Source organism: Prionailurus viverrinus, chromosome X (genome assembly GCF_022837055.1).
Source record: "Prionailurus viverrinus isolate Anna chromosome X, UM_Priviv_1.0, whole genome shotgun sequence".
Classification (NCBI taxonomy): domain Eukaryota; kingdom Metazoa; phylum Chordata; class Mammalia; order Carnivora; family Felidae; genus Prionailurus; species Prionailurus viverrinus.
This window is the reverse complement of record NC_062579.1, coordinates 20,281,439-20,301,035: the sequence shown is the minus strand read 5'-3', so window position 1 is coordinate 20,301,035 and position 19,597 is coordinate 20,281,439. Positions and strand designations below refer to the sequence as shown.

The 19,597-nt window shown below is 41.6% G+C and overlaps 1 protein-coding gene across 1 annotated transcript; it reads right to left on the bottom strand.

The window, feature by feature from the left end:
- Positions 1-16,094: 16,094 nt before the first annotated feature.
- On the bottom strand, positions 16,095-17,813 carry LOC125157423 (melanoma-associated antigen B10-like). Its single transcript, XM_047844122.1, has 2 exons — positions 17,735-17,813; positions 16,095-17,272 (listed from the first exon to the last, which is right to left on the bottom strand). The coding sequence occupies exon 2, from the start codon at positions 17,221-17,223 to the stop codon at positions 16,108-16,110; it is 1,116 nt and encodes a 371-aa protein (XP_047700078.1). The 5' UTR covers positions 17,224-17,272; positions 17,735-17,813; the 3' UTR covers positions 16,095-16,107.
- Between the last annotated feature and the right edge of the window lie 1,784 nt (positions 17,814-19,597).

The following is a 19,597-nucleotide window of genomic DNA, read 5'->3' as shown; positions in this document are numbered from 1 at the left end:
TCTATAAGGTTTCTGGAGATTAGGCCATTGATAAGATTGCCTTTATCTTATAATTTACTAAGACATTTGTAAACTGATGGAGACTCCTGTCGTGCATGACTGTGATCTCTATCAGTTAGCCATTTATTTTCTTTCCTTTCCTTTGTTCTTGGGCAGCCAGGAGTGCCTGAGGAATATCAGACATATCCCATGGGGCAAGGGGTGGGGTGCTAGGTTGTGCTTGGCCCTCAGCTTGCCCTGTGGTCCCTCATCAGTAACACTAGTCAAAAAATGCTAAAGTAGCTATACAAATTTCAGTCAAAGCAGATTTCAGAGCAAGGAATAGTATCAGGGATGAGGAGATACATGATAATGATAAAAGGATCAAATATCCAAGAAAGTATTACAATCCTAAACATGTATGCACCTAACAAAGGAGCCTCACAATATACGAGGCAAAAACTGATCGAATTAAAGGAGAAATATGTAATCACAGTTGACAGACATCACTACTCCTCTAGCAGTAATTGATAGATGAAGCAGTCAGAAAATCAGTAAAGATCTAGATGGCATGAGCAACACTAACAACTTAACATAATTGAGATGATAAAGTATTTCATCTAACAACAGCAGAATACACATTCTTCTCAACCTCACATGTTACATTCACCAAGATAGACCACACCTTAATCCATATTTTCATCCATAAAACACTATTAAACAAATCTTAACACTTTTAAAAGAATGGAAATCAAACAAAATATGTTATAAGGTCACAACAGGATTACATTAGAAATCAATAACAGAGGGGCGCCTGGGTGGCGCAGTCGGTTAAGCGTCCGACTTCAGCCAGGTCACAATCTCGCGGTCCGGGAGTTCGAGCCCTGCGTCGGGCTCTGGGCTGAAGGCTCAGAGCCTGGAGCCTGTTTCCGATTCTGTGTCTCCCTCGCTCTCTGCCCCTCCCCCGTTCATGCTCTGTCTCTCTCTATCCCAAAAATAAATAAACGTTGAAAAAAAAATTTAAAAAAAAAAAAGAAATCAATAACAGAAAGGTAGGTGGAAAGTTCCCAAATATTTGCAAATTTAAACCACTTTTAGATAACACATGAGTCAAAGAAGAAATGTCAAGAGAAATTTCAAGATATTTTGAAATAAATGCAAATGCAAATTACCAAAATTTTTAGGTCGTTACTAAACTAGTGTTTACACAGAGATTTAGAGGATTAAATTCATGTACTGGGGGGGAAAAAAAGGAAAGCTCTAAAGTAAATTACCTAAGTTTCTCCCTCAGAAGACTAGAGAAAAAAGAACAAATTATACCTACACTGAGTAGAAGAAAGGGAATAATAATAATAATAATAAATAGACCACAGGAGCACCTGGGTGGCTCAGTTGATTAAGCATCAGACTTTTGATTGTGGCTCAGGTCATGATCTCATGATCTCATGGTTGATGAGTTGGAGCCCCGGGTAGGACTCTGTGCTAACAGTGCAGAGCCTGCTTGGGATTCTTACTCTCTCTCTGCCCCTCCCCCACTCTTTCTCTCTTTCTCTTTCTCTCAAAATAAAGAATTAAACTTAAAAAATTTTTAAATAGACCATAAATAAATAAAGTTTAAAACAGGAGAACAACAGAGAAAATCAATACAATCCTCAATGACATCAGTAAACTTGGTAAGTCTCTAGCTAGAATAACGAAGAAAGAAAAAAAGAGAGAAGATCTAAACTACCAATATCACGAATGAAAGAGGGGTCACCAGTACTGATTCCAGAGACATTGAAAGGATAAAAATGGACTAGTATAAACAACTCTATCTGTACAAATTTGAGAACAGATTAAATGGATCAATTCCTTGAAAGTCACAAACTAACGAATTCATTTAAGTTGAAACAGATAATGTGAAGAGCCTTATATCTATTAAAGAAATTCAAATAATAGTTTTAAAGTGTTCCCAAAAAAGGAATGACTAGGCCCACATAGTTACACTGGTGAATTACATCAAACATTTAAGGACAAAATAATAAAAATAATCTATAATTTTTTTCAGAAAATAGAAGAGAGAAGGAAGTATTCCCAGTTCTTTTTGTGAGACTAACAGCATTCTAAGCCCAAAACCAGATAAATATATTACTAGAAAAGAGAAGCATAGACAGATATCTCTCATGAATATAGACAAGGAAAAATCCTTAACAGAATAATAGCAAATAGAATCCAGCAGTATGTAAAAAGAATAATACATCATTAACAAGAGGGACTCATTTCCAAAATTCAATCCTAATTCAACATTTGTAAATCAATTAGTGTATTCCATCATATAACATACTGAATAAGAAAATAAATGTGATCATATAAGTAGATGTAAAAAAATAATTTGAAAATGTTAATATCCATTTATGACAAAAACTTTATTTTTTATGTTTATTTATTTGTTTTGAGAGAGAGAGAGAGCAGAAGAGGGAGAGAGGAAGAGAGAGAGAGAGAGAGAGAGAGAGAGAGAGGATCCCAAGCAGGCTCCATGCTGTCAGCACAGAGCCTGATGTAGGGCTTAATCTCACACACTGTGAGATCATGACCTGAGCTATATCAGAGTCAGACCTTTAACCGACTAAGTCACCCAGGCGCCCCTATGATAAAAACTTTAAAAACTAGGAATAGAAGGGAACTTCCTTAACCTGATAAAGGGTATGTAAGAAAACCTATAGCTAACATTATGGCTAATGATCTGAGAGTGAATGCTTTCACCCTAAGATTGAAAATGAAACAAGGATATCTTCTCATTACTCCTATTCAACATCAAAATGCAAGTCATATTTAGTGCAAGACAAGCAATAACAAATAAATAAAATGTATACATACAGGAAAGAGAAAAATAAAACTTTTAATTTTTGCAGAAAATGATTGTTTATGTAAAAAGAAACTACAGGGGCGCCTGGGTGGCACAGTCGGTTGGGCGTCCGACTTCAGCCAGGTCACGATCTCGCGGTCCGTGAGTTCGAGCCCCGCGTCAGGCTCTGGGCTGATGGCTCAGAGCCTGGAGCCTGTTTCCGATTCTGTGTCTCCCTCTCTCTCTGCCCCTCCCCCGTTCATGCTCTGTCTCTCTCTGTCCCAAAAAAAATAAATAAACGTTGAAAAAAAAATTTAAATATTCAAAAAGAACCTACAAAGAAAACCTCCTGGAACTAATAACCAAGTATAATTCTTTACTATGTACCAGCAATAAACAATTGAAATAAGAAATTTAAAAAGCAAAAACATTTACAGTTAAACAAAAATTAAATGCTTAGATAAATGTAACAAAATATATACCAGATCCATTTGCAGAAAACTGTAAAACACTTATCAAAGAGGATCTAAGTAAATGGAAAAATTATTCCCTGTTCATGAATTGGTAGATTCACCATTATTTTTTTTAATTTTTTAATATTTATTTATTTTGGGGAGAGAGAGAGAGAGAGAGAGAGAGAGAGAGAGAGAGAGAGACAGCATGAGCGGGGGAGGGGCAGAGAGAGGAGATACAGAATCCGAAGCAGGTTCCAGGCTCTGAGCGGTCAGCACAGAGCCCGATGCGGGGCTCGAGATCACAAACCGCCAGATCATGACCTGAGCTGAAGTCAGAAGCTTAACTGACTGAGCCACCCACGTGCCTTGGTAGACTCACTATTATTAAGATGTCAATTATTTCTGCCCATGTCTTCCTTGGATTATTTGTTTTTCAGGTGTTGAGTTTGGTAAGTTCTTTATAGATTTTTCCAAAGAAGGGGCATCCAGATAGCCAACAGACACATGAAAAGATTTTCAACATCCCTCATCATCAGGGAAATACAAATCAAAACCACATTGAGATACTACCTCACACCAGAGTGGCTAAAATTAGCAACTCAGGAAACAACAGATGTTGGTGAGATGTGGAGAAACGGGAACCCTCTTGCACTGCTGGTGGGAATGCAAACTGGTGCAGCTACTCTGGAAAACAGTGTGGACGTTCCTCAAAAAAAATTAATAGCAATATTCATTGCTATTATCAATATTAGCAATAGCACTCCTAGGAATTTATCCAAAGGATACAGGAGTGCTGATTCATAGGGGCACATGTACCCCAATGTTTATAGCAGTGCTTTCAATAATAACCACATTATGGAAAGAGCCCAAATGGCCATCAACTGATGAATGGATAAAGAAGATGTGGTTTATATATACAATGGAGTACTACTTGACAATGAGAAAGAATGAAATCCTACCATTTGCAACAACGTGGGTGGAACTGGAAGGATATTATGTTCAGTGAAATAAGGCAGTCAGAGAAAGACAGATATCATATGTCTTCACTCATATGTGGAACTTGAGAAATTTAACAGAAAACCATGGGGGAAGGGAAGGAGAAAAATAGTTTCAAACAGAGAGAAGGGAAACCACAAGAGACTCTTAAATATAGAGAACAAACGGAGGGTTGATGCGGGATAGGGGGAGGGGAAATGGGTGATGGGCATTGAGGAGGGCATTTGTTGGGATGAGCACTGGATGTTGTATGTAAGCAATGAATCACAGAAATCTACCCCTGAAACCAAGAGCACACTGTATACACTGTATGTTAGCTAACTTGACAATAAATTATATCTAAAAAAATGATGTCAATTATTTCTAACTTGATCTATAGATTTAATGCAAATCCCAGTCAATATCTTAGCAACTCTTTGTAGATATCAACAAACTTATTCTAACATTTATATAGAGTGGCAAAGGTCCTAGAATAGCCAACACAATATTGAAAAGGAAGACCAAAGTTTGAAGACTCACACTACCCTATTTCAAGACTCAATATAAAGTTGTAACAATCAAGACAGCATAGTGTTGCTGAAAAAATAACCAAACAGATCATGGAACAAAGAATTGAGAGCCCCAAAATAGACCCACACAAATATATAGTCAACTAAATTTTGACAAAGGTGAAAAGGCAAATAAATGAAAACTAGTATTTTTTCAGCAAATAGTGCTAGAACAATTGGATGTCTATATGGGAGAAAAATGAACTTAGATACTTAGACACAAACCTCACGCCTTCCACAAAAATTGTCTCAAAATATATTATAGATCTAAAAGTAAAATGCAAAACTGTGCAACTTCTAGAGGAAAACACAGGAGAAAATCTGTGACTTTGTGATGATTAGTTTTAGACACAGTGCCAAAAGCACAATCAATAAAATAAAAATGATAAGTTGGACTTTGTTAGAAAGTTTTGCTCTGTGAAAGACCCTGTTAAGAGAGTGAAAAACAAGGTGTGAATATTTGTCTATCACATATCTAATAAATGACTTGTATCTGAATGTACAAAGAACTTATAAAACTCAACAATAATAAAATAAGCAACCAGTAGTTGTTTGAATGGTGTCTGTAAAAAGATATGTCTGGGGGGCCTGGTGGCTCAGGTTGTTAGCATCTGACTCTTGATTCCAGCTCAGGTCATGATCTCATGGCCAGTGAGTTCGAGCCCCACATTGGGCTCTGAGCTGACACTGCGGAGCCTGCTTGGGATTCTCTCCTTACTCTCTCTGCCCCTCCCCAACTATCTCAAAAGTAAATAAACTTTAAAAAATTATAATAATAAAAAAAGTTAAAAAGATAGGTCTGTTTCCTAATCCTTGAAACTTGTGAATGTGATCTTATTTGGAAAAAGTCTTTGCAGATGTAATTAAGTGAAGGATATTAATATGTGATCATCCTGAATTTAGGGTGAGCCGTGTTTCCAAAGATAGGTCTTAAAATAAAAAAATAAAAAAATAAAAAAAAAACAGAAGGAAAATTGAGACAGAAGCATTTAGAGGGGAAGGCCATGTGAAGACGCGTTTGGAGGCAGAGACTGAAGCTATGCATTCACAAGCCAAGAAACACCAAAGAACACCATTAAGCGAGCATAAATTTGGATCTCTCACACAGTGATGTTGAAAATGAAAAATGGTGCAGCCATTTTGGAAACAATGGCAGTTTTTTATAAACATTGTCTTGTTATATGATCCAGAAATTGTGCTCCTAGATATTTTTCCAACTGACTTGAAAACATCTCAACACAAATAACTGCACATAAATGCTTATAGTGGCGTTACTCATAATCACCAAAAACCAAGATGTCTTTTTTAAAAATTTTTTAACGTTTATTTATTATTGAGAGACAGAGAGAGACAGAGCACGAGAATGGAAGGGACAGAGAGAGAGGGGGACACAGAATCTGAAGCAGGATCCAGGCTCTGAGCTGTCAGCACAGAGCCTGATGCAGGGCTCGAACTCACAAACCACGAGATCATGACCTGAGTCGAAGTTGGACACTTAACTGACTGAGTCACCCAGGCACCCCTACCAAGACGTCTTTAATAGGTGAGTGAATAATCTGTGGTACATACAAACAATGGAATACTATTCAACAATAAAAAGTAATAAATTATCGATTTATGATATAACCTGGATGACTCTTTTTTAAATTTTTTTTAAAAATTGTATTTATTTTTGAGAAGGAGAGAGAGAGAGTGTGAGTGGGGGAGACACACACACACACACACACACACACACACACACACACACACACACAGAATCTGAAGCAGGCTCCAGGCTCTGAGCCATCAGCACAGAACCTGATGTGGGGCTCAAACCAGCAAACCATGAGATCGTGACCTGAGCCGAAGTCAGAAGCTTAACCGACTGAGCGACCCGGGTGTCCCTAACATGGATGACTCTTAAATGCATGTTGCTAAGCAAAAGAAGCCAGTCCACAAATGTTACATACTGTTTGGTTCCATTTATATGGCATGATAGAAAAGACACAACTAAAGAGACAACAGTTTTGTTTGTTGGTTTTTCTTTTTGTTTTTGTTTTGCAGGGTGGGAGGGAGTGGTTGAATAATTGGAGCACAGGGGATTTTTTAGGATGGTGAAACTATCCTCTATAATACTCTAACAACACTATGCATTTTTCAAACCTCATAGAACACGAGATCACAAAGAGTGAACCCTAATGTATGCAAATAAAAATCAGTTCAGAGACCTGGGTGTCCCAGGATGGAATGCAGACTGTGACCAAATAATTCTAGCTGTATTACAAATGTGTGAAATAATATCAGTGAAGAGGATGAAGGAAAAGAGGTGCTGACCTAAGTGACTTTGAAAATGAGTGGATAATTTATGACTAAAGAAAAAGGAACTGTATTCCAGTTAGTAAAGTTTCTCAGAAAGGTATGGGCTAATAATCTGAAATCAACATACATGTTTACTGGGATTGAATAAATAAGTATATGAATGGTAGATAGTTGGAGCCAATTTTCTCATGGAGCTAAGCAAAGGGGGAAGGCTGGAATGAATAATGTGATTCAAGGTTAGAGTTAGAGAAATCAGTATGACTCATGTTTAGTTTGGTATAGATACAGGTGGAGAAATATAGAAATTATAGATACATGTGCATACATGGGGTAGTATACAGACATTTTCCTAGCTTTGTCTTCTAAGGGGGCTTATTAGATTCTACTAAAATTCTAGTAGTAATGGAATAATTTAAGCAGGAAAATAAATAACCTAATACTGGGTTATGACCTAAGTATAAAATAAATATCCATGAACCCATACTGCTGTACTTAAGTGACTGAATCAATAAATAAATCAGGGATAATAGAGTGCTGTATTGAAAGAAGGGGGGAAGAGTAACTTTACAGGAAAGAAACTTGACAAATACTACCTTAGGTAGCTGATCAAGGTGATATCATCAGTTACATCATGTTTATAATATGTGCCCTTGATGGAATGCAATGAAAATAGCCTCTTAAGTCCTGAGAATTTCCTCCCAAGAGGAAATTTCTCCCAAGAACCCATAGTGTCAGTCTAATCATGAGAAAAACACCAAACACATCCCACTTGAGGGACACTATTAAATACCTTCCCCAAACTGTCAAGGTCATAAAAAATAAGGAAAGTGAGAATCTGTCACGACCTAGAAGGGCCTAGGAGAAATGATGCTCAAATGCAATGTGATATCATGGATAGGATCTTCGGCCAGAGAAAGGATGTTAGGGAAAAAATAAAGGAAATATGAAAGAAGTATAGACTTTAATTAATCATAATGTGTAGATGGTGGTTCATTATCTGTGCCAAATGTATCATATTAATATATGAAATTAACAATAGGGGAGATTGAGTGCTAGGTGTAAGGGAACTCTCTATACCATCTTTGCAACTTTTCTGTAAATATAGAACTATTTTAATTTGTAAGCTTATTTTATTTTATTTTTTGCAAGCTTATTTTAAAATAAATGATTTTAAATAAACATGAACACTGCAATTGTGATGTACTTACCTAGGGTCTATCAGTGTCCAGTTCTCCCATTCAGCCACCCTGTCTGGGGCCTACCAGTACTGACCACAGGGATGGGGCTCTGTGGAGATCCCTCTGTTCTGCTGTGGGTGGTTCCCTTAGACTTCACTTGAAGTTCTTGCCTTCACTTTTTTAGGGCCTGAGCACCTTCCCTCTGCTGGCCTGAGGTCAGTACCCTGGTCTGATACTCTCAGCAGCCAGAACCCACAGGGAAAATTTAGCAGGGTGAAATCAGATAGTCCCTGCCTGGGTCTACTGGGGCTGAAAGCCCTTGGTACTCTGTGGGATACCCTTTAATCTGGGGTGGGTAGTCCCCTCAAGCATCACTCAGGGTCTTTACCTTACCTCCTGGCAGGGCCTGGGCTCCTCTTCCATCTGCTGACTGGACTCCTCCACACTCATAACAAAATCTTCACTACTCTGAGACACCAGAGGCACAGGTACAGGGAAGTCAATTACTGAGATCCCTGCATAGGGCCTGCCGGGCTGACAGCAGGGTTGGGGCTCTAAGCTGGTCCCTCTGGTTTGCAGGAAGAAATATCCTCAGTCCTCAGTCAGATTTCTAAACTTGACTTGTAGATGGACTGGGGACTCACCCTTCTGCTGAGTTGGCCAGCCTTAGATCAAAGCCAAATCCCCACCCCTTCCTATATTTCCACCCCAAATCCCAATCTCAAGAGGATGCAGTGAAATAGTGCCTGCACTTAACAATCATACCCGGTGCTCCCAAGGCAGACAGACAGCAGAGGCAAGGCTCTATGTGAGGCAATCTGTTCTCTGGTAGACAGTTCCTCTAGGTTTTCCTCCTGCTTCTCACCGTCACTTCTATTCAGGTCTGAGACGCTTCTGCTGGCCTGAGATTGACACTCTGGTCCAATGACATCACCTTTCATTCAAAAAGTAATAGTATTTGCTACAGACCATGTGAAAATGTTGAGTATAGCTGATAGAATTTTATTTTTTTTAATTCAATCAAGCCAGAGTTACTACAATTATAAAGAGCTTTGAACACCACATCATCGTCACCTCCAGTCAATTTAACAAGGAACTGCACTATCTAAAATGATTCTCTCCTTCCATTCTGTAAAAGGTTTACATGCCTGGAGTCAGCCCTCTACCCCAGCAGGTATATGGTGGCAACCTACACCAGCAAATAGAGCCATAGGACATTTATGCTATGGCTGCGAAAAACTCAGGAAACAGAGGAGGCGGTCTAAGTTGAGTTAGCATCTAGATCATTTTTTAATGATCTAGCCCCAACTTTAGTGCTGGAAGGGCACTATACACAGAAGAAATAGCCTTCCCCAACAGGCATCAAGACAGCTCTTAGCCCTGGTACACTGGCAAGGATGCACAGAACCATGAAAGTAGTGAAGAGATATAGGCTTCCCAAAATTCATTAATATTACCACTGGGTGATGCATGGGAGCTCGCTATATTCTGCCTGACAGGTGGGCGGGGGGGATTCTAAGGTAGGGAGGGGTATCAGGCATGCCTCTGGTCCTTTATCCAATACATCTGCCCACTCAGATTGCTGTGCAACTTTAGACTGATAATAATGATTCATAGATATTCCAAGCCTTTTCCTAGAAGTTGTCTAGGACCCTCCAAGATTCCACATGCTCTCTCCTTCTGGTCCCTTTTCCCTTATATGCTGAGCTGTAAATTCACAACCCAGACTGCCAGCCTGGCCTGGGCTATTTGGGCTTCATTTAGTATGTGGTCTCTCTCACGGACTCTAGAAATTTCTTCGCTCTCCAGACCTCCTGATACTCCTCACTAGCTGACAGCATCCTATCTAGAATATTTCCTGAGACTCAGTCATTCTGATCAAATCCTTGCTTCTTACAGTAAATGGAAAAAAATCTTATTGATAAAGAATTTTAAAACACTCCCCCATAGATATCCTGGTACTCAAGATACCTTGCAAATATCATGCTTGCTACTGATGAGGAATTAATTAGTGAAGAATTCATTTTTGAACAACATAATTTGAAAACATGGAAATACCAAATAAAATAACAGTGAGAATAAGTTTGACACAAAAGATTGATCAGCATTTAAAATTGATCAATTTAAAATGCTTGTGAGAGTTCAGGATATTTACATACATTACTGTGTGAGAACATAAATTGGTACAGCATTGTTGAAACAGAATATAGCAATACTCATACAAATTTGCAGTCACCACACTACTTCCACTTTAACCCAATGTTCACTACTATGTCTTTCCTGTAAGAAAACATCCATGTTTACCTAATAATTTATATTTAATAATGTTGGTATCAGTTCTATTAGTTATAGCAACAAATGGGAAAAAAACACGTGTCCATCAGGATGAGAATGGTTAAATTACTTATGGTACATCTGCACTTTTTAGAATTCTTGGCAGTAGTTAAGAGCGAGGTGGACCTATATTGCTCTCACAGAAAGATCCTGCATTCATTTTGTTAGGGATAAGGGCAAGAGGCAAGACAATATGTGTATCATTATCCAAGTACATTAAAAAAAAACAAATTATATTTTTCTAGGACATCTATGTAAGAAAAAGCCCAGACTATATTTTAATATAATATATACATTTTAAAATTGTGGTTACTTCTGAGGAGGGCTGAATTTTGGGGTATGGAGTAAGGAATGAGATTTTTGATTTATCCATGTTTTTAGAATTTCTTTAGCATCAAGGATATGTGCCCTATTTCTTTTATAATTAGTATATTTAAGAAAGGCTCCCAACAGAAAAAGTAGCTGTGTATTATCCAGATGAAGTAACTGCTATCTGATGTAATGGAAGAAGCCTGAAACATGAATGAGTTAACACTGTGAAAGTTTCTTCCTCATGCACATAAAATGTGACAAAGGTAGGCAATACCTCTGCTGTCCGGTGACCCCAGGATCCAGGCTGCTCCCATCATGTGTCCCCACATCTCAGCAGAAGCTCTGCATGTTTGCTGTTCATTGAATAGAAAGCATGGAGGTAGCTTACTGACTCAAATGTGTTGGTCTGCAGATGACAAACACCGCTTCTGTTCATATTTCAGGGGCAAGGATAGTCACAAAACCTGTTCTAATACAAGTGCATTTGATGATATAGTATAGCTTATGAGCCCAGGAAAGAGGGTAAGACAGCTGCGGAAGAGCACTTACAGTCTCTCTATAAATAGTTACAGAGCAAGTTATCAGTAATGTACAACACTTAGAATTTGTATGACAAAAGCCCTCTTCATTCTTGGAGAAGTTTCGGAGAAGGCCAGAATTGCCTTGCAACACTCCAAATTTTTCTAAGTCTACTGTGTGACAGGTGTTCAAATATAGTAGCACACCTGTTTTCTAAAGAACACTGGAAATCTCAGCAGGGAGGTGTCACCTTTCCTCATGCTATAAGGACCTTCCTGTACTGACCTTTTCAATAACCTCTGTAATCTCAATACACTGACACTTTGCTTCTTCCTTTTGCTACATGATCAAAAATCACAACTTTTGAGTTTCTGCTATGCACCACGTGATAAACACAACTGAACACTTGCACACATACCTTAGGGCACACTGAAAACCAGGATTTTTCCCTGCAGCAGATACAGACAAGAGTCAGGAAAATGGTGGTCAGTTAGCTTTTCTTATCAAAGCTGGCACATCTTCTAGGAAGACCTTTTCTACTGAGTAGTTGTTGACTGAATAATTGTTCCACTAAGATATCCATATCTTATCCCTGGAACCTGTGAATATGGTATGTTACACTTTGCAGATGTAATAAGGTTATGAAAATGACTTTAAAAATAAAGCTGTTACACTGGATTATCAGAGTGGGCCCAATCTAATGACATGAGGCCTTATAAGCAGAGAACTGTTTCTGGGTTGATACGAAAGAGATACAGCACAGTTGGGGGAGGGGCAGTTAGATTCCAAGCGTGAGAAGAATGCAAGGTTTTATTGCTGATTCAGAATATATGGGCTCAGGGGTACCTGGGTGGTTCAGTTGGTTGAGCATCCGACTCTTGATTTCGGCTCAGGTCATGATCCCAGAGTCCTAACATCAAGACCTATGTCAGGCTCCATGCTGAGTTTGGAGCCTACTTAAGATTCTCTGTTCCTCTTCCCCTCTCTACCCTGCTCCCATGCTCTTCCTCTCTAAAATAAAAATAAATAAAGTTTTAAAAATAAAGTTTAAAAAATATATATGGGCTCAGATGCAAGGATTGGAGAAAGGCCTGGAGAAACTATGTCAGCTCCAGCTGACAGTCAGCAGGAAAACAGTGCCTCAGTCTTATTACCACAAAGAACTGGATTGTGCCAACTGCCTGAATGATCTTGGAAAGATACTCTTCCCAGAACTCATGATGAGAGGCCTGCCAGCTGAAAGTTTGACTTGGGCCTTGTGAAACCCGGAAGAGAGAATTCAACAGAAGCAACTTGGATTTCTCCCTCACAGACATGTGAGATAATAACCATGTGCTGTTGTAATCTGCTAAATTTGTGGTAATTTGTTATGGCAGTTGTGGAATACTAGTCCAGCCTCTTGGAAGGAGTACAGGGTCTGTTAGAATTCAGCCTTTGCTGATGGTTGCTACACAGTGACTTCCCCCATCCTTCCTCATCTACTGCTTAGGGACGGAGGCTTTGGTTCTCATGACTTAGTTAAGCTCACTCATCAGTGTATGGATTCAGTGGCCAGTCTCCGATAAGTCACCAGATTTCTCATCTGCTTTATAAAATCTCCTCTCTTATTTCAGGGCTATCTTTCAAGAATATGTAGATTCTGTGCCAAATCAGATTCTACCTCAGGAGCTGATTTGGAAAATACTTTCAAGAGTGTGCTGGCAGCTCCCAGATCAGATGAGCAAACATCAAACATCACTGCCAAAGTAAACGACCACATATACTGGGCTGTTGTTAGCAGAGGGGTTCCATGGTCAGGGATGACACAGACAGGAATTGTCTGCAGTGAATCGAATGCTCTAAGGCAGGGAAAAGAAAGGTGATTCTGGGTTGTTGTACCCTCTCTGCCCCCCTCCCCCCAGAGCAGAGTGCAGTCTTATGAAAGGATTCAGGGGAGAACTGGACAGCAGGTCAGGATCCAGATTTGGATACCAGGACACATTGGGGAAAACCCAGGGCAAGAGTCATAACTGGGAGCGCGCTGGTTCTCATCCTGTGTACTAGCACTGGGCAGAGTCAGCTTTAAAAGAACCCTGGGGCGAGGGGCAGGTGCACCTTATGCAAATGCAGCCCAGAGATACTCCCCACGTAATGTTTAATTCTCATTTCACCTTATTAATCCATCTGAATTTAATACATTGGCTGCATCTTGCTTCCTTTTGCTCTCTGGGACACACTGAAGAGTAGGGAGCAGAGAAATGAAGTAACAGACACAGGTCAACCTCAGGCAGGGAGAAGCCAAACAGTGTGTGTTCTAGAAGAAATCAGATCAGGGCCCTAAGTCCCAGCCTTGTCACTTACAAGCCAGGTGAACTCAGGAAAATTTCAGTTACGTAAGCTTTCATCTGTGAACTGAGTTTTATAAGCAGTCCTCTTGTTTTTGGCTTACATATATCTTGTAAGTAGGAATGGTAGGATATATCTAGCTTAAGGAAGACTCGGGCATAGTGTCTGGCATGTATTATATTTTGATAAATTTTAGTTATTACTGCTACTATCATTTTTACCCTAAAACCTACCACCCTCCCTTCTGAGATTTTATTTAGTCCAGGAAATTTCAGTGAATTCATACCCCTCTAGGACATGGCACAAGAAAACAGCCAATATGATGCTAAGCAAGTTAAACTAAGTTGCTTGCTGTATAACTTTTTTGAGGCTATGTTATTTATTGTTGTTGTGGGAAAATCTTGCTCAGTTTTATGCATATCAAACCTCCTGGAATTTGTATTAAAGTCTGTTTCCATCTCTTCCTTCCCTCTGGACTTCATCTGAAACACTTTTATTTGCAATTATTTCACCCCGATCACAAATATAATTCTAGCTTAGAGTTTACCAAATTACATTTCAGATAACTTAATTACAATGCCCATTTAGGGCACCTGGGTGGATCAGTAGTTAAGCATCTGACTTCAGCTCAGGTCATGATCTCACAGTTCATGAGTTTGAGTCCCTCATAGGGTGAGCTCGTGCCCTGCTTTGTGAGCACAAACCCCGCTTCAGGTGAGCACGAGCCCTAAATCTGGTGAGCATGAGCCCTGCTGCTCTCTCTCTCTCTCTGTCTGTCTCTCTCCGTTTCTCTCTCTGTCTCTCTCTCTCTCTCTCTGTCTCTCTCTCTCCCTCCCTCCCTCTCTCTCTGCCCCTTGCTCACTTGTGTCCTCTCTCTCTCTCTCAAAAAAAAAAAAAAAATGCTCATGTAGTGGATGGGCTTTGCCTCTTCCATCCCAGGGCAAAGATCGCCAGCACAGCAACTTCTGAGCATTCTACCTCCTGTGAGTATCACAGCCACTCTTTTAATATGACATGCACAAATTGCCTATTCTGTGCACTGTGTTCTGCACAGGGACAAGACCATAGCACCTCTTCTGTTCCTGGCCCAGGTGAAGATTTCTCTCTGCTTTATCTATGATCTTTAAGTATTAAAAACGCTTTTCTATTCCAGGCTTCGGTCTCATTGTGAGACACATCATTTGAGGTTTTGGACCCTGCTCAGCACTCAGACAAACTCGTCTGACCCACCATGCAGCTTAGTTCAAAGTACCTCACCCTGAAGGACTTTCAGTTTCCCAAGGTCTCAAACCCCCTTGCCACAGGGCTTTTACACCTGACTGCTCACACCTAAAACCTCCGTGTCCTCACACCATCTTTTGATTTGTGTTTTTTGTCATAGGGAGTATCTTACAATATTCCTTGTATCATAGCTGCTCTGAGACTTCAGAATTCTGTGGGCAGGGATAGTTCTTGTTCATGTTAGCATTTCCAGTACTAACATGGAGCTTTGCAAAGAGTAGATGCTCAATTATTGTTGGAGAAAAGAAAATGGGCCACTGAGAAACAGGTACCATTTATTATAACATAGGGCACCTAGATGGCTCAGTAGGTTAAGTGTCTGACTTTGACTCAGGTCATGATCTTGCAGTTCATGGATTTGAGCCCCACCTCAGGCTCTATGCTGACAGCTGAGGGCCTGGAGCCTGCTTTGGATTCCGTCTCCCTCTCTTTGCCCCTCCCCCCTCACATTCTGTCTCTCTCTCTCTCTCTCTCAAAAGTAAATACATATTTAAAAAATTTAAAGAATTTATTGCAATATAATTATTTATCCTTCATTCTTGAATAAACTAAATATATCCAGTTGTGTGTATATGTGTGTATGTGTGTGTATATATATATATATATATATGTATGTATATAGTTACAAAACAAGACTAAAAGTGATAAATGAAACTAATAATTTATCATTTTTTATCTATCTCTCCATTTCTGGACCCCAAGTATTACACTACTGAGTTTTTCACACTTCCAAGGAAATGCCTCATCTCCTGCCACGTTATCTTGTTCCAGATTACTAAATAAGATGGAAGTTTTCCAATTTTACAAAATAATAAAACTCTTACTCTTGAGTCTCATCCACACCAATAAATATTTGAGCAGTATCATTCATAAATTTGGATTATGAAGCTACTTAAGCCTTCTATTAAAAGGAACAATATTTTACAAAATTATCCAGGTTACCACATAGAACAGAAACAACAAATACATTGTACACTGTGTTTTCTCCAGCCCCACCCTGATCCTCTACTCCTTAAAATACAGACTTCTCTTTTTAACAACAAAGTAAAGAATCTGCCTCAGACTTTATTAGGGGTGGGAGGAGCTGCTGGCATGGCCTTGGTGCACACACTGGTTTTGGCCCTGGAGCGGGCACTGGTCGTGGCCTTGGAATGTGCACTGGTCACGGCCCTGGCACGTGCACTGGCCATGACAGCAGTATGAGCCCTGGCTGCGGCTCGGGCTCGGGCTCGCTCTTCTTCATCTCTCAAAGCCTCTTCATACCAGGCTGGGAAAGCACTGGGGACGGTATCGTGAACTTTGGCTAGAAACTCCAGGACTCTCATCTTGCTGGTCTCGGCGTGGGCTCTGGGGCCCCACAGGAACTCATAGCGCGGAGGGTCGCTGTTGGGCACCTGCCGGTACTCCAGGTACTTTTCTTTCACAAAATCCTTGGTGATGAGCTTCCTGGGCTCCCCAAAGATGAAGTGCTGCCTCCCCTCGTATAACCCCATCACATTCAATGTTTGCCAGACTTGTTCCTCCATGGCACGGTTGCGATTTGTGAAGATCACACCCAGAATAGTCATCAGCAAGCCTGTCTTGGGCACACCACCGTTATCACTCAGTAGTGCATCGTAACTTGGTTCCAGTTTGTTCACAAGGACATAGATGTGCCGGTTGGGATCTGCTTCCTTCAAGTCAAGACCAAAAACCAGCTCCAAGTGGTCAGAGGCTCTCTTGAGGATCTCATGGAACTGGTTCCTATACATTTGGATTACATTTCTCAGCATTCCCGCCTTGGTAATGAGCTCTTTCTTTTGATATTTGCGCAGCAGATAGTGCACTAGCAAAACCACCTTCTCATCTAGCAGGTCTCTCTGAAAGGGCAGAGCGGTGGGCTGGACCTGAGAGGATCTTGGCCTTTCCTCCCCTCGGTTTTTGGCAGCTTCATTCGATTTTGTGTATGAAAGAGCCACAGGAGTAGTGGTGGTGACTGTGGCTCTCTGACGCTCCTGGGGAGCACGATATGACCCAGCAGTAGGTGAGCTGTTGAAATGAGGACAGCAAAGGGAGGGGAAAACTTCTCCCACTGCTGTAGTAGCCTGAGCACTCACCAGATCCTGGGGCTTTTCTGGAGCCTGGCGGCGGCGTTTCTCACGGGCACGGAGCTTACTCTTCTGACCCCGGGGCATGATGATTTTTGGTAAGAGCAGGAGACAAATGGGCAGATGACTCAGTGATCTGAAAGGGAAAGAATGACATTGTAGGGCCACTTCAACAAAGAAATACAGCCTTGGCTTTATTGAAGGCTAACTCTGCAGGTTTCCTTGAGGGCACTGCTCGAGGAACCCACAAGGCTCCTATTCTTTGATTGCCTCTGCCCTGAGGACCCTGTGGACCTTAGCTCCTACCTACAGATCTTTCTGGAGCTCACTGGGGCTTAGAGCAGTTGCTCTGAGTTAGGGAGCATTTCAGTTCACATTAAGGGTCATCACTTCACTTTGGGCAGGACCTGGGGTCCCCATGCTCTGCTTTTCAGAGGCTTACCCCTCGTCTCAAAGCCCTCAATCACTCTGAGACCTCAGAGGAGGAACTGAGGGGAACTTCATCTTACTATGTCTGCCTGGGAATGCACAGGGAAGAAAGCACAGGCAGAGCTCTGAGGAATCCTTTCCATTCTAGAGTAATTAGGGTTCTCCTCACTCAAGCTGGAAAAGCGTTGATCCTTCCAGTAATGACAATGATGCTGCCCGCTCGACCAGATTTCATCTTCCTGACTGCCCAAGGGTGTGAGGGGGTGCCTCAGCCTCACATTGTTACCAAGGCCTCCCAGGGCTGACCTCATTGGTGGGGCTTTGTGAGGTACCCTTTGTTGACAGTGGGTTTATCCTTTATACCTCATTCAGTGTCTTCACTACACTGTGGCAGGGCCTGGGGGCTCCTCCCTCCCCTAACCTAACACCTACCTCCTCCTAGTCTAAAGTATTCACTGACGCTGAAACACCAAATACAGATGTCAGGATGCCTTACATTAATCCAACCTAGCCTGCAGCCTCTGGAATAGAAAGTATGGGCAAGACTCCACAAAGCCCCTGTGTTCTGGACTGGGTGGTTCCCTCAGATGTCACTCAGAGTTCTTGCCTTTACTCCCTTTAGAGCCTCAGACTGTTCCCTCTGCTGATTTGAAGTTGACAGACTTTTCTGATTACCTCACCTACCTCATTCCCCTCCGGGGAACTTTAGAAGGTAGTCGGATGTCCATATGTCAAATGCTTCCTGGCTAGGTTCTATCAAGGCAAATAGCAGGGACAGAACTGACTGGGAACCCCTCTAATCTAGAGTGGCTGATCCCCTCACACCTAACTCACGGTTTTCCCTTAATTCCAGGCAGGGCCTGGATCTCCTCCCTTGACTGTTCTGATGCTGCCCAATAACACCAAAGCTAGTGCTGCCCTCAGATACCAGAGGCAGAAGTCAGGGTGCATCACATTCTTAAATCCCCGTGGGACCTCCCAGGTTGGATAGGAGAGGTGGTGCTCTGTGAGGCCTCCTTTGTTCTGTTGAGGGGAGTGGCTCCCTCAGATGTCCGAGTCCTTACCTTTACTCCTGTTAGGGCCTGGGACCATTATTCTGCTGCTCTGAACCTGACACCCTCACCCCCATCAGTCCCCTTGGGAAATTTAGAAGGTTCTCAGAGTTTGCTACATCAGACCATTGATTCTTGCTTGGGTTCTGTCAGGGCTGATAGTAGGGTCGGGACTCTCTGGGAGGAGCTTCCCCAGTCTGGGATGGGCAGTACCATCACACTTAACTCAGGATCTTTACCTTACTTAATTCCAGGCAGAGCCCACAGGTCCTCCCTCAGTGGACATGTCACACCACTGCCCTCAGACCAATGCCTTCACTTCTCTGAGACCCCAAGGCGGCTATCAGAGTATACCATTTCTGGCCAGCTTTTCCTGGGGTGTCGCAGTGGTGGTGTTCTCTGTCACAAAGGGTTTCAAGAAATTTTTAATTAGTTTTACTTCTGACTGATCCTAGGTATTCTCCCCTCCATGTTAGCCCTAAACCGAGGCCCTCCCACATCACTCTCCAGTTTCTAGAGGATAAAGTGAAAGGGCTTCTGACCTTCATCACAAGCATATCAGGGCCTCCCAGAGCTGACAGCAGAAGCTGGCCACTGTGCTGCCCATCTGTTGGGGTGGGCAATTCTCACAGAAATCAGACTGAGTCCTCACCTTTACTTCTGTTACTACCTGGGACCTCCCTCTCTGTAGCCTTGAGGCCACACCCACCTCCAAATGCCCTCAAGTCCCTGAGTCCCCAGTGGGGAAATTTGGAGGTCACTCCTTAGGCAATCCCTGCACAGAGCTTGCTAGGACTGTAAGCAGGGGTGAGTCTCTGTGGGGTCGACACTCTGCTGGAGTGAGGATTCTGTTAAACTCAATCCAGGACCTTGTCTCAACTCCAGGCAGAGACTGGACTCTTCCTTTTGCTAACCTGACACTGCCCACCACAGATCAAGGTGTTCATTTCCCTGAGACACCAGAGACAGAATTCAGGGGA

What these genes read in the sequence shown, in the direction of transcription:
- LOC125157423 (XM_047844122.1), bottom strand. Translation starts at nt 17,223, where the DNA reads ATGCCCCGGGGTCAGAAGAGTAAGCTCCGTGCCCGTGAGAAACGCCGC.